Source organism: Macadamia integrifolia, chromosome 9 (assembly GCF_013358625.1).
Source record: "Macadamia integrifolia cultivar HAES 741 chromosome 9, SCU_Mint_v3, whole genome shotgun sequence".
In the NCBI taxonomy this organism is placed as follows: domain Eukaryota; kingdom Viridiplantae; phylum Streptophyta; class Magnoliopsida; order Proteales; family Proteaceae; genus Macadamia; species Macadamia integrifolia.
The window spans coordinates 5,452,032-5,472,155 of NC_056565.1; the positions used below are offsets into that span (position 1 = coordinate 5,452,032).

The 20,124-nt window shown below is 39.4% G+C and overlaps 1 protein-coding gene across 3 annotated transcripts in view; it reads right to left on the reverse strand.

Annotated features, from left to right (window-relative positions):
* Positions 1–20,124, reverse strand: part of LOC122088830 (regulation of nuclear pre-mRNA domain-containing protein 2-like) — a 53,028-nt gene that overhangs the window by 24,056 nt on the left and 8,848 nt on the right. The window contains exon 3 of one of the 3 annotated variants that reach the window (XM_042658170.1): positions 13,398–13,506. The exons of 1 other annotated variant lie outside the window; for it this stretch is intronic. In XM_042658170.1, the coding sequence (XP_042514104.1) occupies positions 13,398–13,470 (73 nt within the window). In that variant the 5' untranslated portion in view covers positions 13,471–13,506. Of the gene's footprint in view, positions 1–13,217; positions 13,363–13,397; positions 13,507–20,124 lie in introns of those variants that run through there. One more of the 3 variants, XM_042658169.1, reaches the window with a different exon arrangement.

Consider the following 20,124-nt stretch of genomic DNA (forward strand, 5'->3'; position numbering starts at 1 on the left):
CCATCTTTTTTGTAGGACAAATTTTGTCAGAAACACTTCCCAAAATCGTCCCTAGGATGGCTTTTCCTTTCAGCGGGAATGCAACCAAAATCTTTGGGAATAGCATTCCCTTTCCAGGCTTCCCAAGCAGCCTTAATGGAACTTCAAGAAAAGTATGAAAGGCAATGATTACACACTCAGGGCTCACACACACACACACACACACAAAAAGCCACCTTCTAAGAATTAAAACTAATTTCATAAAAATGTATAAACATTAGTCACATATAGTACCAGGTCATAAACATCATGATTTTAAACAATATCTAACCAATCAGACCAAATATGACTCCTTTATCATGGTCCATCAATACCACAAAGGAATCACAAGGCCTATTTAAAGTTGTGATCAATGGGACATAAATAGGAAGTATATTTTACAAGATATATCTCATTTAAGTTGCACCAAAAAAGAAAAAAGGAAGAGGTCTCAAAATGGGCCCCAGTGTAGAGATATATCTCTAGGTGGGCACCCTTGGACATCTTTTACCTGCAACATGACAGATCATTTAGTGCCCAAAATCTATGAGCATGTTACTGACAACATGCCCTACTCAATGAGGTAAAATTCAGACCAGAATCACTGTATATGACGGAATCTAGAAGCCAATTTTAGTTGACATTTGGATGGTGACAAACATAGTTGGCAAGGCGTCGCCTAGGCGACGACTAGGCGTCCAGGCGGTTTGTCTGGGCCTAGGCGACAGTCGTCTTATTGCACTGCATGCCGCCTTGTGTTTTGGCACTTAGTTATGCCAAATATCATTTAAGTAAATGCTTCATTTACTTAAGATATTATTCATAAATAAGCAAATACCCCCTATTTGAATCCAATAAAAATAGTTTAAAAATCAAATTCCAAAAGGATAAAAAGTCAACCACCTAGTCCAAGAAGAAAAAATGGATTATGGTTATAGAAGTGATTTTCAACTTTTAAATGCTGGAGTTTTTCTCAATTATGAAAATTTTATAAATTCTATCATGTTAAAACATTACTAAAAACCGAAAGTTCGGTAAAATAATTTTTTGTTTTGATATCCATAAAATTATTTTCATTCAGGCGATTTTAACAGCATTCGTGCACTTAAAAATAAGTTTGACCGGAACATAACTTTTTCATTATAACTCATATTTAAGTAATCTTAGACTTGTTAGAAAGCTGGTTTTATATTATAACTTATACAAAAAGTCTCATGTAAAAATAATATCATTTGACCAGTCAAACTTATTATAGAACCAGAGCATTTCTCTAAATTTTGATTTTTTATAACTTAATATGACTTAATGTTAATTTTTTATGATTTAATATGGCTAAATGTTAATTTTTAATGACTTGATGTTGCTTAATCTTGATTTTTTATGATACAAGGTATATATATAGCTTACTAAATAATGTTAGAAAATAGGAAAAATAAAAAATAACAATTGGTCGCCTTGTTCGTCTCAAGGCGTGCGCCTTCTCGCCTAAGCGCTTAAACAACCCTCCACCGCCTTTGTTCGCCTTGGCGCTGTGACAAACATATGATACATGATGCACCATAGGATTGAACTCAGGTACAAGATTATAAAGATGGTTCCCAACTATTCAACAGTTTTCATGGCTGAAAATACAAAATGTAAATTCAAAACACGGTGAATCAAATAGTTGAGATGGCCCACAAAAATTAACATGTGGGTACTCCAAGAGTATGATGTAGATCATCCCACGTTTGGCATCACCTATCGAAGAAGGAAAAAGAGAGGTTCAGACCAGCACTAGATCCATTCGAACCAGGCCAGATTTGGGTTCAGTTTTGTGTCCAATCAATCCAGCATTGTTGGATTATATTTGGAAGTCCACGTATAGTTTTAATAGGAGTTTATTTCAGTTGGTGTTATTTTAGGAGAATTGTTGTCTGGTTTTAAGTCAATAGTCATATTAGGACACCAGTTTCTTTTTACTTTCCCATTTTGTCAAGCCTTTCCTAGTTGTGATTGGCAAAGTCACAGCCTATATTTATGGCTGGTAGTTGTAATCTGATTTTTAAGTTTGAATAAAGTTTATTATTGCTGTCTGCAAATAATTCCATGAGATAGGTTGATCATCAGCTGTGTGAGCTAAGGGTGAAAAGCCCAAGGACTGAGATAGTCCATTATCCCACCCACTACTCCCATTCGATCCATCACCTTATTCCCATCTCCATCCTTGTCATTCCATCACTACCATTCTCTGATCAGAGATCATCTCCTGTCCAAGAACAAGTTTCATGCTGAAGAGAAGGCTTTCCTGAAGAAGATTTTTGAAGGCTGATTTCTCCCACACCTGAACTCAGATACAGCAACCGTTCTGGGGTTTTCTTCCTGACCTCAAGAAAGACACTTGACCTAGGTTTAGTGTCCAGCTGAAGCTTCCATCCTCTGTTCTTGAAGATCACCCAAGCTTCCTTATTTAAAGACAAGGAATCAAGAACCTGCAGATCTCTCAGGTCTGTAATCAGATTGAAGATCCCTTTGGGGGTTATAGTCAGCACCCTAGCAGCCTCCTTTGATCCAAGTTTGAGCTCCATCAGAGGCTCCTACACCCAACCACAGGCTGCCCTAGCACTGCCCTGTTTTGGGGTTTGTTTTTAAATCTGGTTTTCAGATTTCCCTATCATTGTGCGTGGTTTAATTGAAGCTTTGGGGAATATTATTGAGGGTTATTGATCTCTAAATAACCTTACATTAGAGTATCCTATTATTGATCTCTAAATACCCTTACAGAGTATCCTTGGAATTAGACGTGGGAATGGCTAACATAGGACTCCACGTGCCAAAAATAGGGGTTCCCACATAGAGATACCTCTCTATGCTGCCTGTGTAGAAGACTTTTTGCACAAAAACAATATTAATCAATAATTTTTTCACAAAAATCTGCATAAAAGCTTCACCTTCTGATTTATAAAAGGCAATTTATGTTTTACATACTTTTTCATTGAATGACAAATGTTACAATTAGTAAGACATTCTAGCATTTTTTTGTAACAAATTAACACAACTTCTCCAGCAGTCCTGCTACATGTATAAAACATTTTCTACAAATTTGTATGATTTATATGTAAATATTTTAAAAACTCCAATGATTAAAACAATCCAAGGCAAATTGTAATTAAATAATGTAGACTGTTATCCATATGAGAATGGAATTTCCAACTTCCCTGGTCCTAAAAGCAATAAATGCCAACAAAAACAGAGTATCAAAGAGCTTTACAGATTTTTTGTCAATATTTTGCCTGGACTTGGTTTTGATCATACCGGTAAAATAGGTTTCCAAGCCTCCCAAATATAGATGCCATCAGACCATATGGCAGTTACCAGGCTTTAATTTTTTGGCTTAGTTCAAGTTCAGGTCCCCAGTCCAATATTTAACATCCTCAAATGAAACTGATTCGCATCTCGCAGTACACACTAAAGGATAAGCTTCAATCAAGTGACTCATTTGACTAACATCCATGTTTTTCTTCAACTTTAGTTTCATGATGTACAGAAGTCAATTTTATCTTAACCTTAAAAATTCACCTTTTTCTTGGAAACAAAGGAAACTGGCTTGGGAATTGATTCATTTGGAACAAGTTATAATAAATCAACCTCAAAATAGGAGTGTAAACCTGAATCATACACAAATTAATCAATTTTTATTAATGAATAAGACAAAATTTCATTCCCATATGGATCACAATAAATTTTTGAAAATGAAGATATCCACCTTTACATATGAAGGAACTGAACAAACTCAGTCTTTCTCTAGAGATCAATTCAAAAACAATGAGTACAAGAAATGATGAAGATAATATTTACTCCCTCTGTCCCACAAAGAATGTTATGCTTGACAAATCTCCCATTTTAAAGAGGGTATGTTATTACATTAAGTACTTCAATATTAGTTAGAAATAAGGACTAGGGTTAGAAATGAGGGAAAAAGATAGAAGAGAGGAAGGAAGAGGAAGGAGAGAAGATGAGAGACGATGAAAGGAAATGAGAGCAAAACGTGGGCAAGACTTCTTGCTCTTTCCCACATATATTATGTTCAAACAAGTCTTTGGGAAATTACATAGACCTCCCTAAATCGTGAAAGGGAAAAATAAAAATACAGCTTAAGACAACATAATATAAAGATCATTCCTAAACTACCCCTATTACATAAACTGCAACACTCCCATTCAAGTTGGAGGATAAACGTCATACATTCCCAGCTTGCATAAGAGGGCACTGAAATGGTGAGGAATAAGTCCTTTGGTGAAGATGTCTGCCAATTGATCACCTATCTTCACAAAAGGTGTGCAGATGTTGCCAGAATCAATCTTCTCTTTGAAGAAATGTCGGTCTACTTCAATATGCTTTATCCTATCATGTTCCACCGGGTTATGGGCAATGCTTATATCTGTTTTGTTGTCACAATAGAGTCGCATAGGTCCATCAGTGTCATACGCCAACTCAAAAACCAACCGACGCAGCCAAATGAGTTCACAAACTCCATGAGCCATTGCCCTGTACTCAACTTCTACACTAGATCTAGCTACAATCGGTTGTTTCTTGCTCCTCCATGTAACCAAGTTACCACCCACGAATGTGTAATAACCAGATGTAGATCTCCTATCATAAATGGATCCCGCCCAATCAGCATCAGAATAACCTTCTATCCTCAAGTGCTTGTTACTGGCATACGAAAGCCCTTTTCCTGGAGATAACTTCAAGTATCTGAGGATGCGGGACACAACATCCAAGTGCCCACTCTTGGGCGGATGCATAAATTGGCTCACTACTCCCACTGCATAAGAAATGTTTGGGCGAGTCAAAACAGATAGATAACCTTCCCCACTAGCTTTTGGTATTCCCCTGCATCAATTAAGGAAAGGCCATAGTCTTCTCTTAGCTCATTATTTTGCTCAATAGGAGAACTTGCCGGTTTACAACTACTTCTTTTAACAGATCTAGCACAATTTTCTTTAGCATATGTTGATTCCCTTCTTAGACCTTGACACTTCAATGCCCAAGAAATGCTTCAAGTGCCCTAGATCCTTGATCTCAAATTGTTTGGCCAAATAGGCTTTCAGCCTAGCTATTTCATCATTGTCATCTCCAATCACCACAATATCATTAACATAAACAATCTATGTTGTGATGGTACCATTACCTCCTCGGGGTAAATAATGTGTGGTCCGCTTGACTCTGGAAATATCCATTCTTCAGAATGGCCTGTTTAAACCTCTCAAACCAAGCCTTTGGTGATTGCTTCAAACCATCTTCTTTAGGAGACACACCTTACCATCGACTACGGGAAACTTGAAACCAAGAGGGGGTTGCATATACACTTCCTCCTCTAAGTTTCCATGGAGGAAAGCATTCTTCACATCCAACTGATATAAGGGTCAATCTCCGTTTGCCACCATAGACAAAAGAACTCTTATTGAGTTATGTTTGGCCACAAGAGCAAAGGTCTCCTAATAATTAATTTCATACACCTGACTGTATCCTTTGGCCACCAATCTTGCCTTATACATCATAATAGCATTATTTGATCGATACTTGATTGTATAGACTCACCTGCATCCAACTGGAATTCTCCTCCTGGAAAGGTCAACCAGTTTCCAAGTGCAGTTCTTCTCTAGTGTCATCATTTCCTCAGACATGGCTTGTTTCCACTTAGGGTCTGACATAGCCTCATTAACAATCTTAGGGATGGAAGCAAAAGAAAGAGCAGATGTAAAAGCAACACCTGTAGGAGAAAGAGAGCATCATAAGAAACAAATTGGGCTTTAGGAATAGTACAAGCTCTCTTACCCTTACAAACAGCAATAAAGAGATCCAACTCCGAATGAGGAGAGGAGATGTTACCTGACTAAGGAAGGGGAAGCTCAAGATATGGATCCAAAGAGGACGCTTGGCATGCCTTCTTTGTCCTTCTTGTGTACACAATATTTGGTGCCTTCTCTGTATAAGGTTCATCCAGAGTGTTAACATCATCCACCTCTTTATGTTTCCCACTATCAAATGAAAAAGGAGTAAGAGGCAATGGAGTAAGAAACGGAATGGCATCAGCAGTCTTTTCACTTTCACTTTCATTCTCCCCCTGAAAAGGATGCTGATGAAAGGCAAAGAAAGGCACAGACTCGAAGAAGGTGACATCTTTGGAAAGAAATCGTCTGCAGGAGGAAGGGTGGTAACATTTGTAGCCTTTGGTAGTGGAAGAATACCCAAGGAAGAGGCATTTGAGAGCCTTGGGATCGAGTTTAATGCAGGAGGATTTGTTAACATGCACATAACAAACGCAACCAAACACCCTGGGAGGAAGAGAAAAAGCAGAAAACTAAGAAAACAAGAATGCAACGAGGTTTTGAGACCTAAGGATTTAAGTAGGCAAGCAATTAATGAGAAAAGAAGCAGTCAGAATAGCTTCAAACAAAAAAGTTTTAGGAACATGCATACCAAATAAAAGGCTTCTACCAACTTCTAACAAATGGCGATTTTTCCTCTTAGCTATCCCATTTTGTTGGGTTGTATCAACACAAGCAAAGCTGATGGATAATATCAATGTCAGTAAAAAAAGTCTTATAGACCACCATACATGTACTCCGCCCTTTATCAGACTGGACAATTTTGATCCTAGTTTCAAACTAGGTGCAAGCCATTTTATAAAAGTTTTTGAAAGCATCATAAACATCACTTTTCTATTTTATAAGAATAGTCCAAGTATAACAAGAGAAATCATCAACAAATTAAACAAAGTAACGATGGCCAAATAAGGAGGTAGTAAGACAAGGTTTTGCAAAAGTCCATGGTTCACAATGAAATACATGAGAAGGAAAAGATGTAAATAAATGAAGTAATTGTTTCCTCATAACAGTAAAAGAGGGATGTTCCAAACGTTGATGCCAAAGCATCACAAAGTCCATAGAACTACTATCACTACGGCCACATGCATAAGACTGGCGTAGTCAAAAAAGATAATTACGGCTCAAGGCGGGAGATTCTGCTCTCCTCACGTCCACTGCCAATAATCTGCCTCGTCACTAAATCTTGAAAAAGACATGAGAAGGGAAAAAAGTGATACAGCAATTCAAGGATTTAATCAAAGTGCTCACGGACAAAAGGTTCAAAGTAAGTAAAATGTTAGGAACATGGAGAACGGAATTAAGTGAAATAGAATAGGTAATGGGGATATTGCATTTACCCGAAACAGAGGAGAGAGTACCATCAACCACCCGAACCTTATCCTTACCAAAACAAATGGAGTAAGAATCATAATAATGGGACATACCAATCATGTGGTCAATGGCACCAGAGTCAATGACTCACGATAGGGCTGTGGCAGGTCTAGAGGTGGTGACATGCATACCGGAAGCCGAGGCATCCTGTGAGGTAAATGGACTATCAAGCTGAGATATGAACTGATGAAGCACTGCAATATCATCCCTAGAGAATTGTAACCCCTCCTTTATGGCCACCACGTGTGCCAGTAGATCCACCACGTGTACTAGGAGGACCGCCATAAAGAACCCAGCACCTCTCTAGAAGGTGCCCAGGTTTCCCACAATGATCACACTGTCGGGGTCTATCTCTGCCATCTCCACGGGATGACCCTTGGCCTCCACCGCCTCCACGCCATTCTCTGTGGATAGTGGAAGAAAGAGCAGAGCGCTCAAGTGAAGATGTAGAATCTATAGCACCTCTCCTGGTGTCCTCGCTTAGGAGGTAGCTACACACCTCATCAAGGGATGGTAGAGGTGACCTGCCCAAAATCTGTATAATGATAGGCTCATAATCTGAATTCAGCCCACCTAGTAGAATCAGAACACGCTCATTTTCAAGAGATCTATAGACCTTGACTTCATCATCAGGGCTCGACAACTGAAAGTCTCTGTAATGATCGTACTCCTCCCAGAGTCCAATAACAGTAGTATAGTAGTCAGAAATAGACTTGTTCCCTGCTTCATGGAGATGGCCCACTGAAGAAGCTAGTAGACCTTCACAGAGTCACCTACCCTGTCATAGGTCTTAGAGACACTATCCTAAATATCCTTAACAGTAACTTGGATCTGCGACAGCGGAAGCATTGATAGCCCCAGTAATATACCCTAACTTCCCTCTACTCCGAAGGGATAGCTTCACAGAATGTGACGAGTCCAAATAGTTGATAATATCCAAAGTCACAAGAGAAATCTGAGTATTAGGATTATCAAAGACAATCGAGCTGGGGTTAGTACTACTCGACCCACCTGATGTAGCTTCCGTAGGTTCCGTGAAATCATGCACGATGTAAGGATACTCCTAAAACAACACCAATGGAGATCCAAACCAAGGGGGGAACACAAGTTTCAAATATCGTCTTCTTAGGACCCAAAAAAAAAAATCAAGTAAGCTAGTAAAAAATAAAATCTTGAGAGAGCCAATAAAACTCACTTCTAACTATAGAGCTTCATCCCAATAGCATATACAAGCATCATATGAGATAGCACATTGATCAAAAGCAACCAATAACAGCACTACTAGCCATTTCAGACCAAACAACCAAAAAACAGAGAAGCTGTCAATACTTGGCAGCAAGGAGAGATTGGGATTGTGATCTAACACCACACCAAATCACAAACCATCATTTGGGGGGTTCATTGACCCTTGAGCGATTCTTTCAAGCCCAGCCACATACCTAACAAAGCCTTGAGGAGAGAGAACCAAGAAAAATGCTCCAGGGCTGGCGGTAATCCAATGATGAACCCTTTTTCTCGGTTTGGACTTCAAATGGTCCTTGTGGTCCTTCAAGCTCCCTCCAAGTATCTTCAAGTGGATGCTAGAACTCCATTAGGTCTTCTTATATCTCTAATGGACCCCTTTGCTTCCAGGGTTCCAAGAGAGACTTAAAAAATGAAACATGGAAGCTTGATCGACTCTCAAACCCTTGTACAAGCTCTGATACCAAGTTAGAAATAAGAAGAACTAGGGTTAGAGATGAGGGAAGAAGAGAGAAGATGAGAGAAGAAGAAAGGAAATGAAAGCAAACCGTGGGCAAGACTTCTTGCTCTTTCCCACATATATTATGTTCAAACAAGACTTGTGGAAATCACATAGACCTCCCTAGGGAGGTGAAAGGGAAAAAGAAAAATACAGCTTAGGACAACATAATATAAAGACAGTTCCTAAAATACCCCTATTACATAAACTCCAACAATATTTTCTATTTTTCCAAATTTTCCTTCATAACAGTCCCTCTTTAAGCACTACCTCTCCTCTTTCAATGCTCTGTTCTCTCCCCCTCTTTAATGCATTAAACATGTGATGGGTAAAAAGGGAAAATAAGAAAATTTTAGAACATTTACTAATGTAATGGACAACGTACAAACAAAATGTAATAGAGGAAAACTTTACAACATAAGGTCTTTCTGTGATATGAAGGGGGAGAAAATCCAAAATTACTTTTGATGATTACAAACCTCAAATTTGATCACTCAAAAGAAGCAAATGGAATTATATATTGAAATAATATCAAAGTTTGGATAACCAATGATAGAGACAAGGAGAAGAGAAGAAGAAGATGGAGTAAATCAGGACTGAGGAGAAGGTTGAACACAATAGATTAATTAATCTATCGTGTGCAGCAACCTTTATGTATAATCAGGAAACCAACTATAGGTAGCAGCCTACTAAGAGTCAACGACTCATTACAATGAAAGTAAAACAGAAATAAAATACTTACCTAGCCCAATAGGTCTAACCTCTACAATAGGAAAGAGAAATAACAAGCTGAGCTTATTAGACATAATACCATATAACAAAGGTCCATGGACATCCATGACCCCCAAACCAAGACACACAATAACACTCCCCCTCAAGATAGATTATATATACGGTCTTGGGCTCCCTCACCTTATAAGCCAGTTTATGGGATTAAGTTCTCCCAAGGTTCATATCAATGGTATCAAAACAGTTAATCCTCAGGCAGAAGGGGTGACCTAGTGCAAGAGTGAAGCCACTAGGTCCTGCCGCCAAGCAAAGACCCTAGAGCAAAGTGGAGCCGCTTAGAAAAGGCTACATGATCTGGAGTGGGCCCCCGTGGAAGTTGTTTGGAAGCATGATTGTATGTTACGATCCCATATCAGACTTAACCCAAGCAAGATCTTAAACAATACTCAAAAATGTAACAACAGTAGGTCTGATTATAGGATTCCTATATCAGATACAGCCAACAGATGTGAAAATCCGGCAAAGTATGGCGAATCAGTTCACCAATATTTAGACACAGAGACCAATATTCTGAACAGAATAGTGTTTACCTGAGATCTGGAAAACAAAGTAAAATTGAGAATTAAAGAATTCACTATCTAGGCCTCAGTTGAGGCTAATAATCTGGTTGAGTGGACCTCAGATGGTCCCTGATGAACCCCAAAATAAGTTCTGCAGAGACTTCAGGGTCTCTCAGATATCGGAGATCGATTTGCAACCAGAAATCATTCTTCAATGGCAAGCACAGGTCTCGAACAGATCAGTAACAGTCAGGCTTGATGCTGGTCTTCAAACACTGGTAACAACCTCCAAACAGGGCTTGAGTAACACAAGATATAGGGAAAATAAAGAGGAGAAGAAGGGTTGTGGATGGAAGAAAACAGGGACAGAGGGGACAGGGGGTGGCTCTGTCAGCTGGGTCTCTCACCCAGAACTATGACAGTTGTTTCTCAGCCTATCTCAGGACCATTGTGTGCAAACAAGCAACAAACTTTACTGATTTCAACTGTGCATAGAAAGTTTACAATTGATCTCTACTTATAAGCTAAACCTTGACAAACTAAGCATCCAATATTGAAATTGGTAAAAGACTTTGGAGGCTGGTTGGTGGAATAGTTGTGAAGACTTTGGACGCTCTACAGTTGTCCTCCCAAAATCTGGACTGCTTGGGCTGGCCATAGCCAGCCTTAGCTTGATTGGGTTGTTTGGGCTGGCTTAGTTGGTCCTTTTTTCTCTTTGTACTTCAACCCAGTACATCGATCTATATCAGTTGATCCGACATCAGTTACGAAAGGAATTTGGTGTGGATTGATATGGTCTTGGGTTCCCTCACCTTATAACCTGGTTTATGCGGTTGAGTTCTTCCAAGGTTCCTATCAAGGTCCCAAGTTCAATTCTCAGAATGCCCCCCACTGATACAAATCCTAGGAGAACTCAACCCCATTAACTGGCTTATAAGGTGAGGGAACCAAAGGCCATATCAACCTTTTGCATTAAGGTCCCAAGTTCAATTTTTCTCGGAGGCGGAGAAATTTAAGGGTTATAAGGGTATTTCGGTAAATCACCTATATGGGGTTCACTATGTATATGTATCGAGGGTGCTTTCTCTGTAATCAAGAGAGAGGTATGAGATCGACAACCATATTCTCCATTGATAGTGAAGTGCAGATCTCAGATCTCATCTCATTGTGAACATACGCAATCTTGCCGAACCACATAAATTCTTGTGTGCAACTGTGTGATTGTTTGCCCAACCTAAAACCACATTTGTTTGGTAATCAAGTTGCAGCTTACCATGATTCTTATTAAATAGACATTTAGTGAAATCTTAGGGCCCGTTTGATAACGTTTCAAGAAACGCGTTTCTGCTTTAAGAAACGAGTTTCTGCCGTTTCTGAACTCTGCCGTTTTTGTGTCCAGAAAAGGAACAAAAAGCGTTTGATAAAACTGTTTCGTTTTACTTGTTTTCAGAAATAGAAATTGAAATTTCTACCTATTTATGGTTCAAGAAACGACCCAAGAACTTGTTTCACCGTTTCTGGAAACGACTCGTGGCCATTCTTTCGCTGGTTACTATCAACTTCCAGAAACATGACTTATCAAACACCTTCAATTCCATTTCTGTTTTTAGAAACGGAAATTTATGTTTCTGCCGTTTCTTGAAACAGATTCGGCAGAAACGTTATCAAACGGGCCCTTAGAATATTCAAGTCCATTTTATTTCTGGTCCCAGAGGGATTACATGAGTTTCCTTCATATTTTCTTCTGGCCCCCTTTGGTAGAGCTTTCCTTTGTAGGACTCGTTGAATTTTTTGTCTTGAATTTACACCATAAAAAAATAAATTTTGCCAAGAATCATGGTTATATCATGAAACTTGAATATTTCATGCATATTTTTCTCTTGGTGGGAGATAATTAACATGTTTCTGCTCAGGTAGAAAGCGTATAAAGCCACAAACGACGGCACACCAGAACTAGTATACAATAATAATGACAACAAAAAAATAAGAGAGAGAAATTCATTCTTAAAGCATTTTCCGAGATAATTAAAATTCTGTTGGAAGCAGGACACCACACTAGTATACAACAATAGCAAAGACTATCGTTCTTTCGAAAAACAAACACCTGACATAGGACACTAGTCCCAAAGAAATCCTAGGACAAGCAACACACTATTTAGCCAAAATATTGGCCATCTCATCTTCTACTCTCATAGACCATTGAAAAGAATAGTCCAATCTCAACAACAGGTGTTAAATATAACAGAAAAGATCTGCAGATCTCCAAGGTCCCTCGATCAAACTAGAGATCCAATTAACAAATTTGCAGCAACTCCTCTAACTATCACCGTAGCATGTCCTTTCCGAATGACAAATTCAAAACCAATCTTCAAGGACAACTCCTCATGAGAAGAATTCCAATTCCCACCCCCATCAGACCTGAAAAAGCATTCACTATGGTCCCACAATTTCAAGCTGACTACCTCTTAAGGCCTCATCCACCTCAGCTGTCATCTCAACCAACAACCGAGTTAATGGTTCAGTCAATCACCTCCTAAGCCTCTGCAAATTCCTCACTACAATATTACATTCTTTCCTCCCATAAGCACCATAAATAACTAGTAAAACTTCCCTCCTAAAAATCTCCTTGAAGCCGATCATCCAGGTATATGTATTGGTAGTGGGGCAGGGCAGTGGTAATGCATCCATGGCATGAAATGGCAACAAAATTGATATCAAAGCACCAGATGTAAATTTTTTATTCAATGACCCAGTGCTTCATTTTCCCCCAAAGACATAGCATTAAGCATCCAAAAAACATTCAAACAACTATCACCATAGCATTATGAATCAAAAGAGAAACACCAAACAGGGAACACATGGATGAAGCCTTGAGATAACAAAAAATATAATTCAGGACATATATTTGAAATAAATACCAGCCACCTGAAGGGGAAAAGACATGCTTCTTAACTCTGTTGGAATATGACAACCTTATGCAATTATTAAGTAGGCCACTATCCCGAGTTGCAGAGAACTGATCAATAATTACATCAACAAATCCTACAGTTCCCATAACATCTATGACATCAATAGAAAAAATTATTCTCCACAAGTAAAGGATACTTTCAATGCTCTGCTGAGAGTTGTTCAGCTTAGAGAGCTTCTCGGCCAATATCTGTGCGTTAAACACGTTCATTCTGGCGTCTTAACTAGTCTTCATATAAAAAGATCCCTGAGCAAGATTGAACTTAAAACAAGTTAGCTTTCTAAGATGTACATATGAAATAATGGCAATCACTAAGCAAACATATCCCAGCTGGAAAAAAAAAAATGAGCTCATCCTTTATTTACAGCAATGATCAAACTAAATAAATGATTGAAAGTGGATCCAAGTAGCCAACCACATCAGATGGGATAAGGCTGAGTTGAGTTGATGTCAAAATAAATAGCCAATACAAAACATAACCATAGACCTAAGAGTGGACTCTTTAAGTCGAATTCAACACATCACAAAATGCCAGACAAAAGTAAAACCCACTGATCTGAATGCTGAGGACGAAAAACTACCCTGCAGGTGGCAATTGTACCAGAGTAGAAGACGATACAGGCTGAAAAAGATCTCAGATAATCATCCGAGAATCATGCATCGAAAGGGAGGAGCACTCTATTAGAAACACAGAATGTCCAAAAAGAGCAAAGAGCAAAGAGCAACCCAGTGCACAAGGCTCCCGCTACTGCAGGGTCTGGGAGGGGCAAATGTATGCCGCCTTAACCCTGCTTCACAGAATGTCCAAGCCAAGAGAAATTTACAGTAGATGGGTCGAAAATCCTTTGTTCGTTATCGTAGGGTTAGGAATTGTTCAAGAGTTTAAGAATATCAATTAAATGGGAAAAAAAAAAGAATGAAATCAAAACCTATAATAGAGAGAGGAAAGAACTATCTGAATCAAAGGGAGAATGTCTCACCAATAAGTAATTCAGTATAACCATAGAAGTAAAAGAATGATGAAGCATGAATATTAAATGTTCATAAGGTTTTCAAGAAACCTAAATGCAAAAAACAAATGGTAGAAATAGTCGACTGTGATCTCAAGCGTAAAAAAGTGGAACTGGCCGAATATTTCTCACCTAACTGGAGCTGCGTCATGCAGACAGAAATTGAGGAAAGTCCAAACTGAGATATAACCAAACAGTCTAAGATAAAATCCAAGTAGAGGAGCTTACAGAAATACAAAGAAAGAACAACCCTAGAGAATAGCTTCTTCTACAAGACTCAAACATACAACAACAACTCAGCCTTATCTGTGCAAAGACACAATATTCAGCCTTATCTGTGCAAAGACACAATATTAATAATAATAATAAAAATAAATAAAAAGGAACACAGCAGCACAACAACAACTCAGTAAAATCAAACCTAAATGGGATCAGCTAGTTGGATTCTTGCCCTCTAAACAGCTCCATTTGAGGTCATACTTGAGACAATACCTAAACCATTCATGTCTTTCCCACTACTTCTCCTATGGTTAGGCCTACCCCTAGCTCTTTTAGTTCCTTCAACCTTAATCAGATTCAGATCACTCCTCTTTACTGGTGCATCCCAAGGCCTCTGTTGAACATGCTCATGCCACCTCAAACGACTTTCTCAGAGCTAACCATGTATCGGGGTGACTCCCAAATTAGTGCTAATATGGTCATTCCTTACCTTATCCTTCCTAGTTTTAACGCACATCCAACCCACCATCCTCATCCCCGCTACACTTAGCTTATCTACATGATGCTTCTTAACTGCCCAACATTCCGCCCCATATATCATTGTTGGCCTTATGACCGTCCTATAGAATTTTCTTTTAAGTTTTAAAAGAATACGTCGATCACACAACACTGCAAACGCACCTCCACTTCATCCATCCCACTTTAATTCATTATGAGACATCATCTTCCATATCACCTTCTTCATTTATGGTTGACCTCATATATCAAAAATAATCACTTTGCGATATCTTTCTCTTCTAGATTTTTGCCATTTCGTTATCCATCTTAAGGTAACACACCATATACTCCATCTCTGTTTTACTTATTTTAAAACCTCTTGATTCCAAGGCTGATCTCCAAAACTCACTTCTTGGTGGTAAAACTACAACTTTGCATTAATCCATACTTTTGTCTCATCCATGGAACCTCATAAATGCTCGATCATCCCCACTCTCATCCGCTGTCTCGCACCAACCTTCTTCTGTTGTGCTGTCTCTTCCATCTGATCTGTGCTATCTCCTTGCCTGCCCAGGGTCTTTGAAGCTGACGCCGCAGATTAGAGAGCGTAAGAGGTTGTAAGGGCACTTCGATGATGAAATACTGTGAATGCAGAGGCATTGACCCTTCTTTTGCAAATTGTTCTCTCGATCTAGTGGTCGACGCTTTATTCTGGTAAGATATATTAGAAATGGATCTACTGATCTTAGACTGGTAGCTTTCTCATTCCTCGGGATGGAAAGTGTTGATATGCGCTGGCATAAGCTATCGAGTTCGTCGTCTATATGTTCTGCATCTGGTTGATCCTCAGGATCATTGGTAATTCGTTCCGTTGAATGTTCATAATTAAATCATCCAGAATAAATGCAAACAAATAAGGGCTTAAAGCTGATCCTTGATGTAACTCAATTATAATTGGGAATTCACTACCTTGACCTCCCATGGTCACCACGCCCTCATACATATCTATAATTATATCCGCATATTTACTCGACACCCTTCTCTTCTCCAGTACATGCCAGGTTAACTCTTCAGCCTCTAAGGACTTTGTCAAAGGCTTTCTAGGTCAATAAAGACCATATGGAGATCCTTTTTGCAAACTCTATATCTTTTCATATGCCTCATGAGTAAGTAAATAGCTTCTGTTGTGGATCTACCTGGCATAAAACCAAATTGGTTCTCTAGATAGTACTTCCTCTTCTCAGGTGGGCTTCAATAACCTTATCCCACAATGTTATAGTATGACTCATTAGTTTTATATCTCTATAGTTATTGCAATTCTAAATATCACCTTTATATTTGTTAAATCAAAACTACAGTGCTTCTCCTACATTCATCTAGCATTTTCCTTATGCTCATAATCTTTTAAACAATTTGGTCAAGAAATATACAACACATAATCTTAAGCTCTTTCACAATTCTATTGGGACCTCATATAGGCTTGACCTACTGGGCCTACCGGCCACCGACAACCGACAACCTGCCTTTCAGTCTGTTGGTTTGGATCTTTGTCCTGATCGGAACAAGCCCATCGGGCTACTATTGGCCGACAAGTCGACAACCATTCTATCGTTGCCCTCCGAAAGGCCAACGCCCCTCTGCCTTGGCAACCCCATTTGTTAGGCCAGATGCCTGCTAGGCCATGGCCCCTCACAAGGCCAATGATCCTCCACCGAGAGTACCTCTTTTCCAGCCAAGCTCCTTCGTGTCGGCAGCTAGGAATTATTGTGTTGAGATTAAAGTGTTAGGGCTTGTGGTTCTCTCTCGGTTTTGACTGATTTTCCCTTCTCTTCTGTTTGGGCATCCAGGCCGGGTTGTAGAAGTTTTGTTAGCCCATAACCATATGGGCCTTGATTGGTGCCCTTTATAAGCTTTTATATCCCTTATAGGGTTTGTAACTCCCACTCTTACTCGAAATATTTCCATTTAGTAGGTTGTAGAAATACTCTTCCCATCTCTTCATAATGTCCTCATCCCTTAGTAAAAATCTAGAACTCTATAATCATCACTTTTAATACTACTCTTCCTTTCTCTCATTTTAGCTGTCTTATAGATAGAACTTTTCCCTTTCCTTGTGTTCAGATTATATTATAGAATCTTCATATTTCTTCACCCTTGCTTTCCCCACAATTTTCTCAGCTTCATTCCTAGCAAAATAATACATATTTTTATCCTCTACCTCTTTAGTCCTTTGTCATGTCTTGAAAGTAGTTTTCTTAATCTTAATAGCCGTTTAGACCTTGCCATCCCACCACCAAGTCGCCCTGGGGGCATGGTGTAGACCTTCTGATTCCCATAGAACCTCTTTAGCAACTTTCTTAATACAAGCCACCATCTCGTTGTACACAAGGATCAAAAACATGTTTCATTTCGCTATTTTGATCAATCCAAAACTACTGAAATTTCACCAAAATAATGTATTTTTTCCATTTTGTCATTTGGCCATTTGAGGGGGGTCAAATGGCCAAAATTTTGACGAATCTATGCATTTTTATTTTTTTTTTACCGAAATGAGCGAAACAGTGCTGATCTAGGTTTTGCCTCCTATTTCGTATCGGACAATTCAAAATTTGGGCGAACTTTTGAACCATGGTTCCACATCGTATTAGTGTCTCCCTCAAAGTCCCACTTTCTTTGTTTGACCACTTTATCAGTAAATGAATTCCAGGGATCTTATTTTAAGTTCCACCACCTTATCTCAGGACAAATAGGATCCCCTATCTTACAATTTTGCGTAATGAGGGCCATGAGGCACATATCCAAGACCACTAGTCTATATTAAGCGGTCAGACTCTCCCCAGGTATAACCTTACAACCCTTACAAAACAATCTATCGGACCATCTTGTTGGGAAGAAATCTATTTGGCTAATATGATGCCCACTTTTGTAGGTGACTAAATGCTCCTCTTTCTTTTTATAAAAAGTGTTCACAATTGATAAATCATAAGCTACCGCAAAGTCTAAAACTGAGATCCCCTCCTCATTCCTCTCTCTAAATCCATAGCCCTCCACGTACACCTTCGTAGCCTCTACAATCTCTCCCAACATGTCCCTTCAGGTCCCCCCCCCCATAATAATCTTTTCTCCTTGACCAAAACATCCTCTTCAATACATTGAATAAACTCCACCACCAGACCTTGTTACAGATTTTAAAACCAAAACATAGCATGACGCAAATAACCACTAGAACTCCTCATACTAATAGAACGACCCCTCCTCATTGATAACAACACAAAGAAGCAGTGAGTCATAATTTGTCCCTTCTGAATAAGCCCACTTGGCATATGATGAGTACAATAGATAACCACTAATCAAGGGAATCAATAGCTAAAAAAGTATTCCATACAAAAGAAAGTTACTAAATGGAACATTATGGAATGTATTGCACTTAAAATAAAACCAACCCCAACAAGAACCAAACACCCCACAAGTCCACAACAACATAAGTAGCAAATCAACTGCAACCATAAATACCAAACCTTACCTCTAAATGCCAAATGAAAAACAGTCAGAGGGGGGGGGGAGAAACAGAGAAAGTCAAAGCTAAATCTGACTTCATTTATGGAAAAGGATATTTTACTAAATAAATCTATTTATTGAAGGTGATAAAAATTGATAAGTCCCTAGAATGGAATGGATATAAAGAAAATAAAACATTGAGATGAATATAAATTAAAAAACCACAATATAGGGTAACATACAAAACACCAACTGAAAAAAGATCAATAGTTTATCGCCACTAATTTGCTCCAAGACCAGCCAAAAAGTAGGGGAATCAATTAAAATGGAGTCTTTGTTGCACTAAGATCATAAGAATCTTATCACGAAAGGCATGCCGGTTGTCTAGAGCTCATCAGATCGGTGCTCCAATCGATGTGTTTATACTAAATGGGTGTCTTTGTCCTCCCTCGGTCTACAATCAAAGATGTCAAGTCTCTCCTTTGCACCATCCTTCAGAAAGGAGTAGACTCTTCAAAGTTCCTCCATCCTCTTAGTTGGGCTTCTGTGTACCTCCCAAAATCTAGAGGTCTAAGCCTCAGAAGAATCAAAGAGGTCATCTCTGCAAGCATCCTCAAGCTTATTTGGAAGATGTCTCCAAACATAACAGCATCTGGATTTCCTGGGTCGTCCACTCTCTCCTCATAAATGATTCCCTTTGGACCGTCTCTCCTCCCTCTGATGCCTCTTAGGTCTGGGGCAAAATCCCATCAGGCCTACTACCCTTGGGTCCATTTCTTCTTCCATTGGAGTGGATATCAAGACCTCATTATGGCTCGATTCTTAGCATCCTTTCAGTATGCTCCACTCTTTAGCAAGCCCCAAGATCATTTACTCTCTAGCTTGGGCAAAAACGCCACAGTCTCCTCCATCTCGAATTAGGGGTGAACATTTGGCCCTACGGCCTGATCCCGCCCTGAGCCCGAACAGGGCTTAGGCTAAGATTTCTAACCCTAAGGGAGAGTTAGGGTTGAAAAACACTGACCCTGGGATTTTAACCCTGATTTTTAGATAAGGGATATTTATTGTAACCAAACTTATTTGCCCACAAGCCCTACACTATACTATTTACCAACTAAGTGAGATAAGGGTTTCTCTGTAATTTACCCTTCCTCTCTCACCCATCCTATTGGTGCTTCTTTTTTATTTTTTAATGCGTAGGACACAAATGGAAAAAACAAGAGCAGTCATAGTTAACCTGACCTTCGCAAAAATCAGGGCCATTAGGGTCAACCTGGCCCAACTCAGCTATGCCAGGGTCAATTAGGGCCCGGTTGGGTTGGCATGAACCTGGCAAGGTTGGGCCTGGATATGAGCCCCACAGGGTTGGGTTGGGCCGAGGTTGAGTTTGAGGTACTAGAGTTGGGCTAGGGTTTTAAGAAACCCGGCCCAACCCAGCCCATGTTCACTACTATCTCGAATGGTGTCTAGTCTCCTCCCTCCTCCCCCCCCCTTTGCGACATTTGGGTTGCCCTGCCTCCAACTCCCCCCTAGTTTAATCGTGGAATTAAGGATAAAATTTCTTGGGTCCCTTCATCCTCAGGCATGTTCAGCTCCTCAACTTGGGATTTAGTCAGATCTAGGGGTCCTCACATCTCTT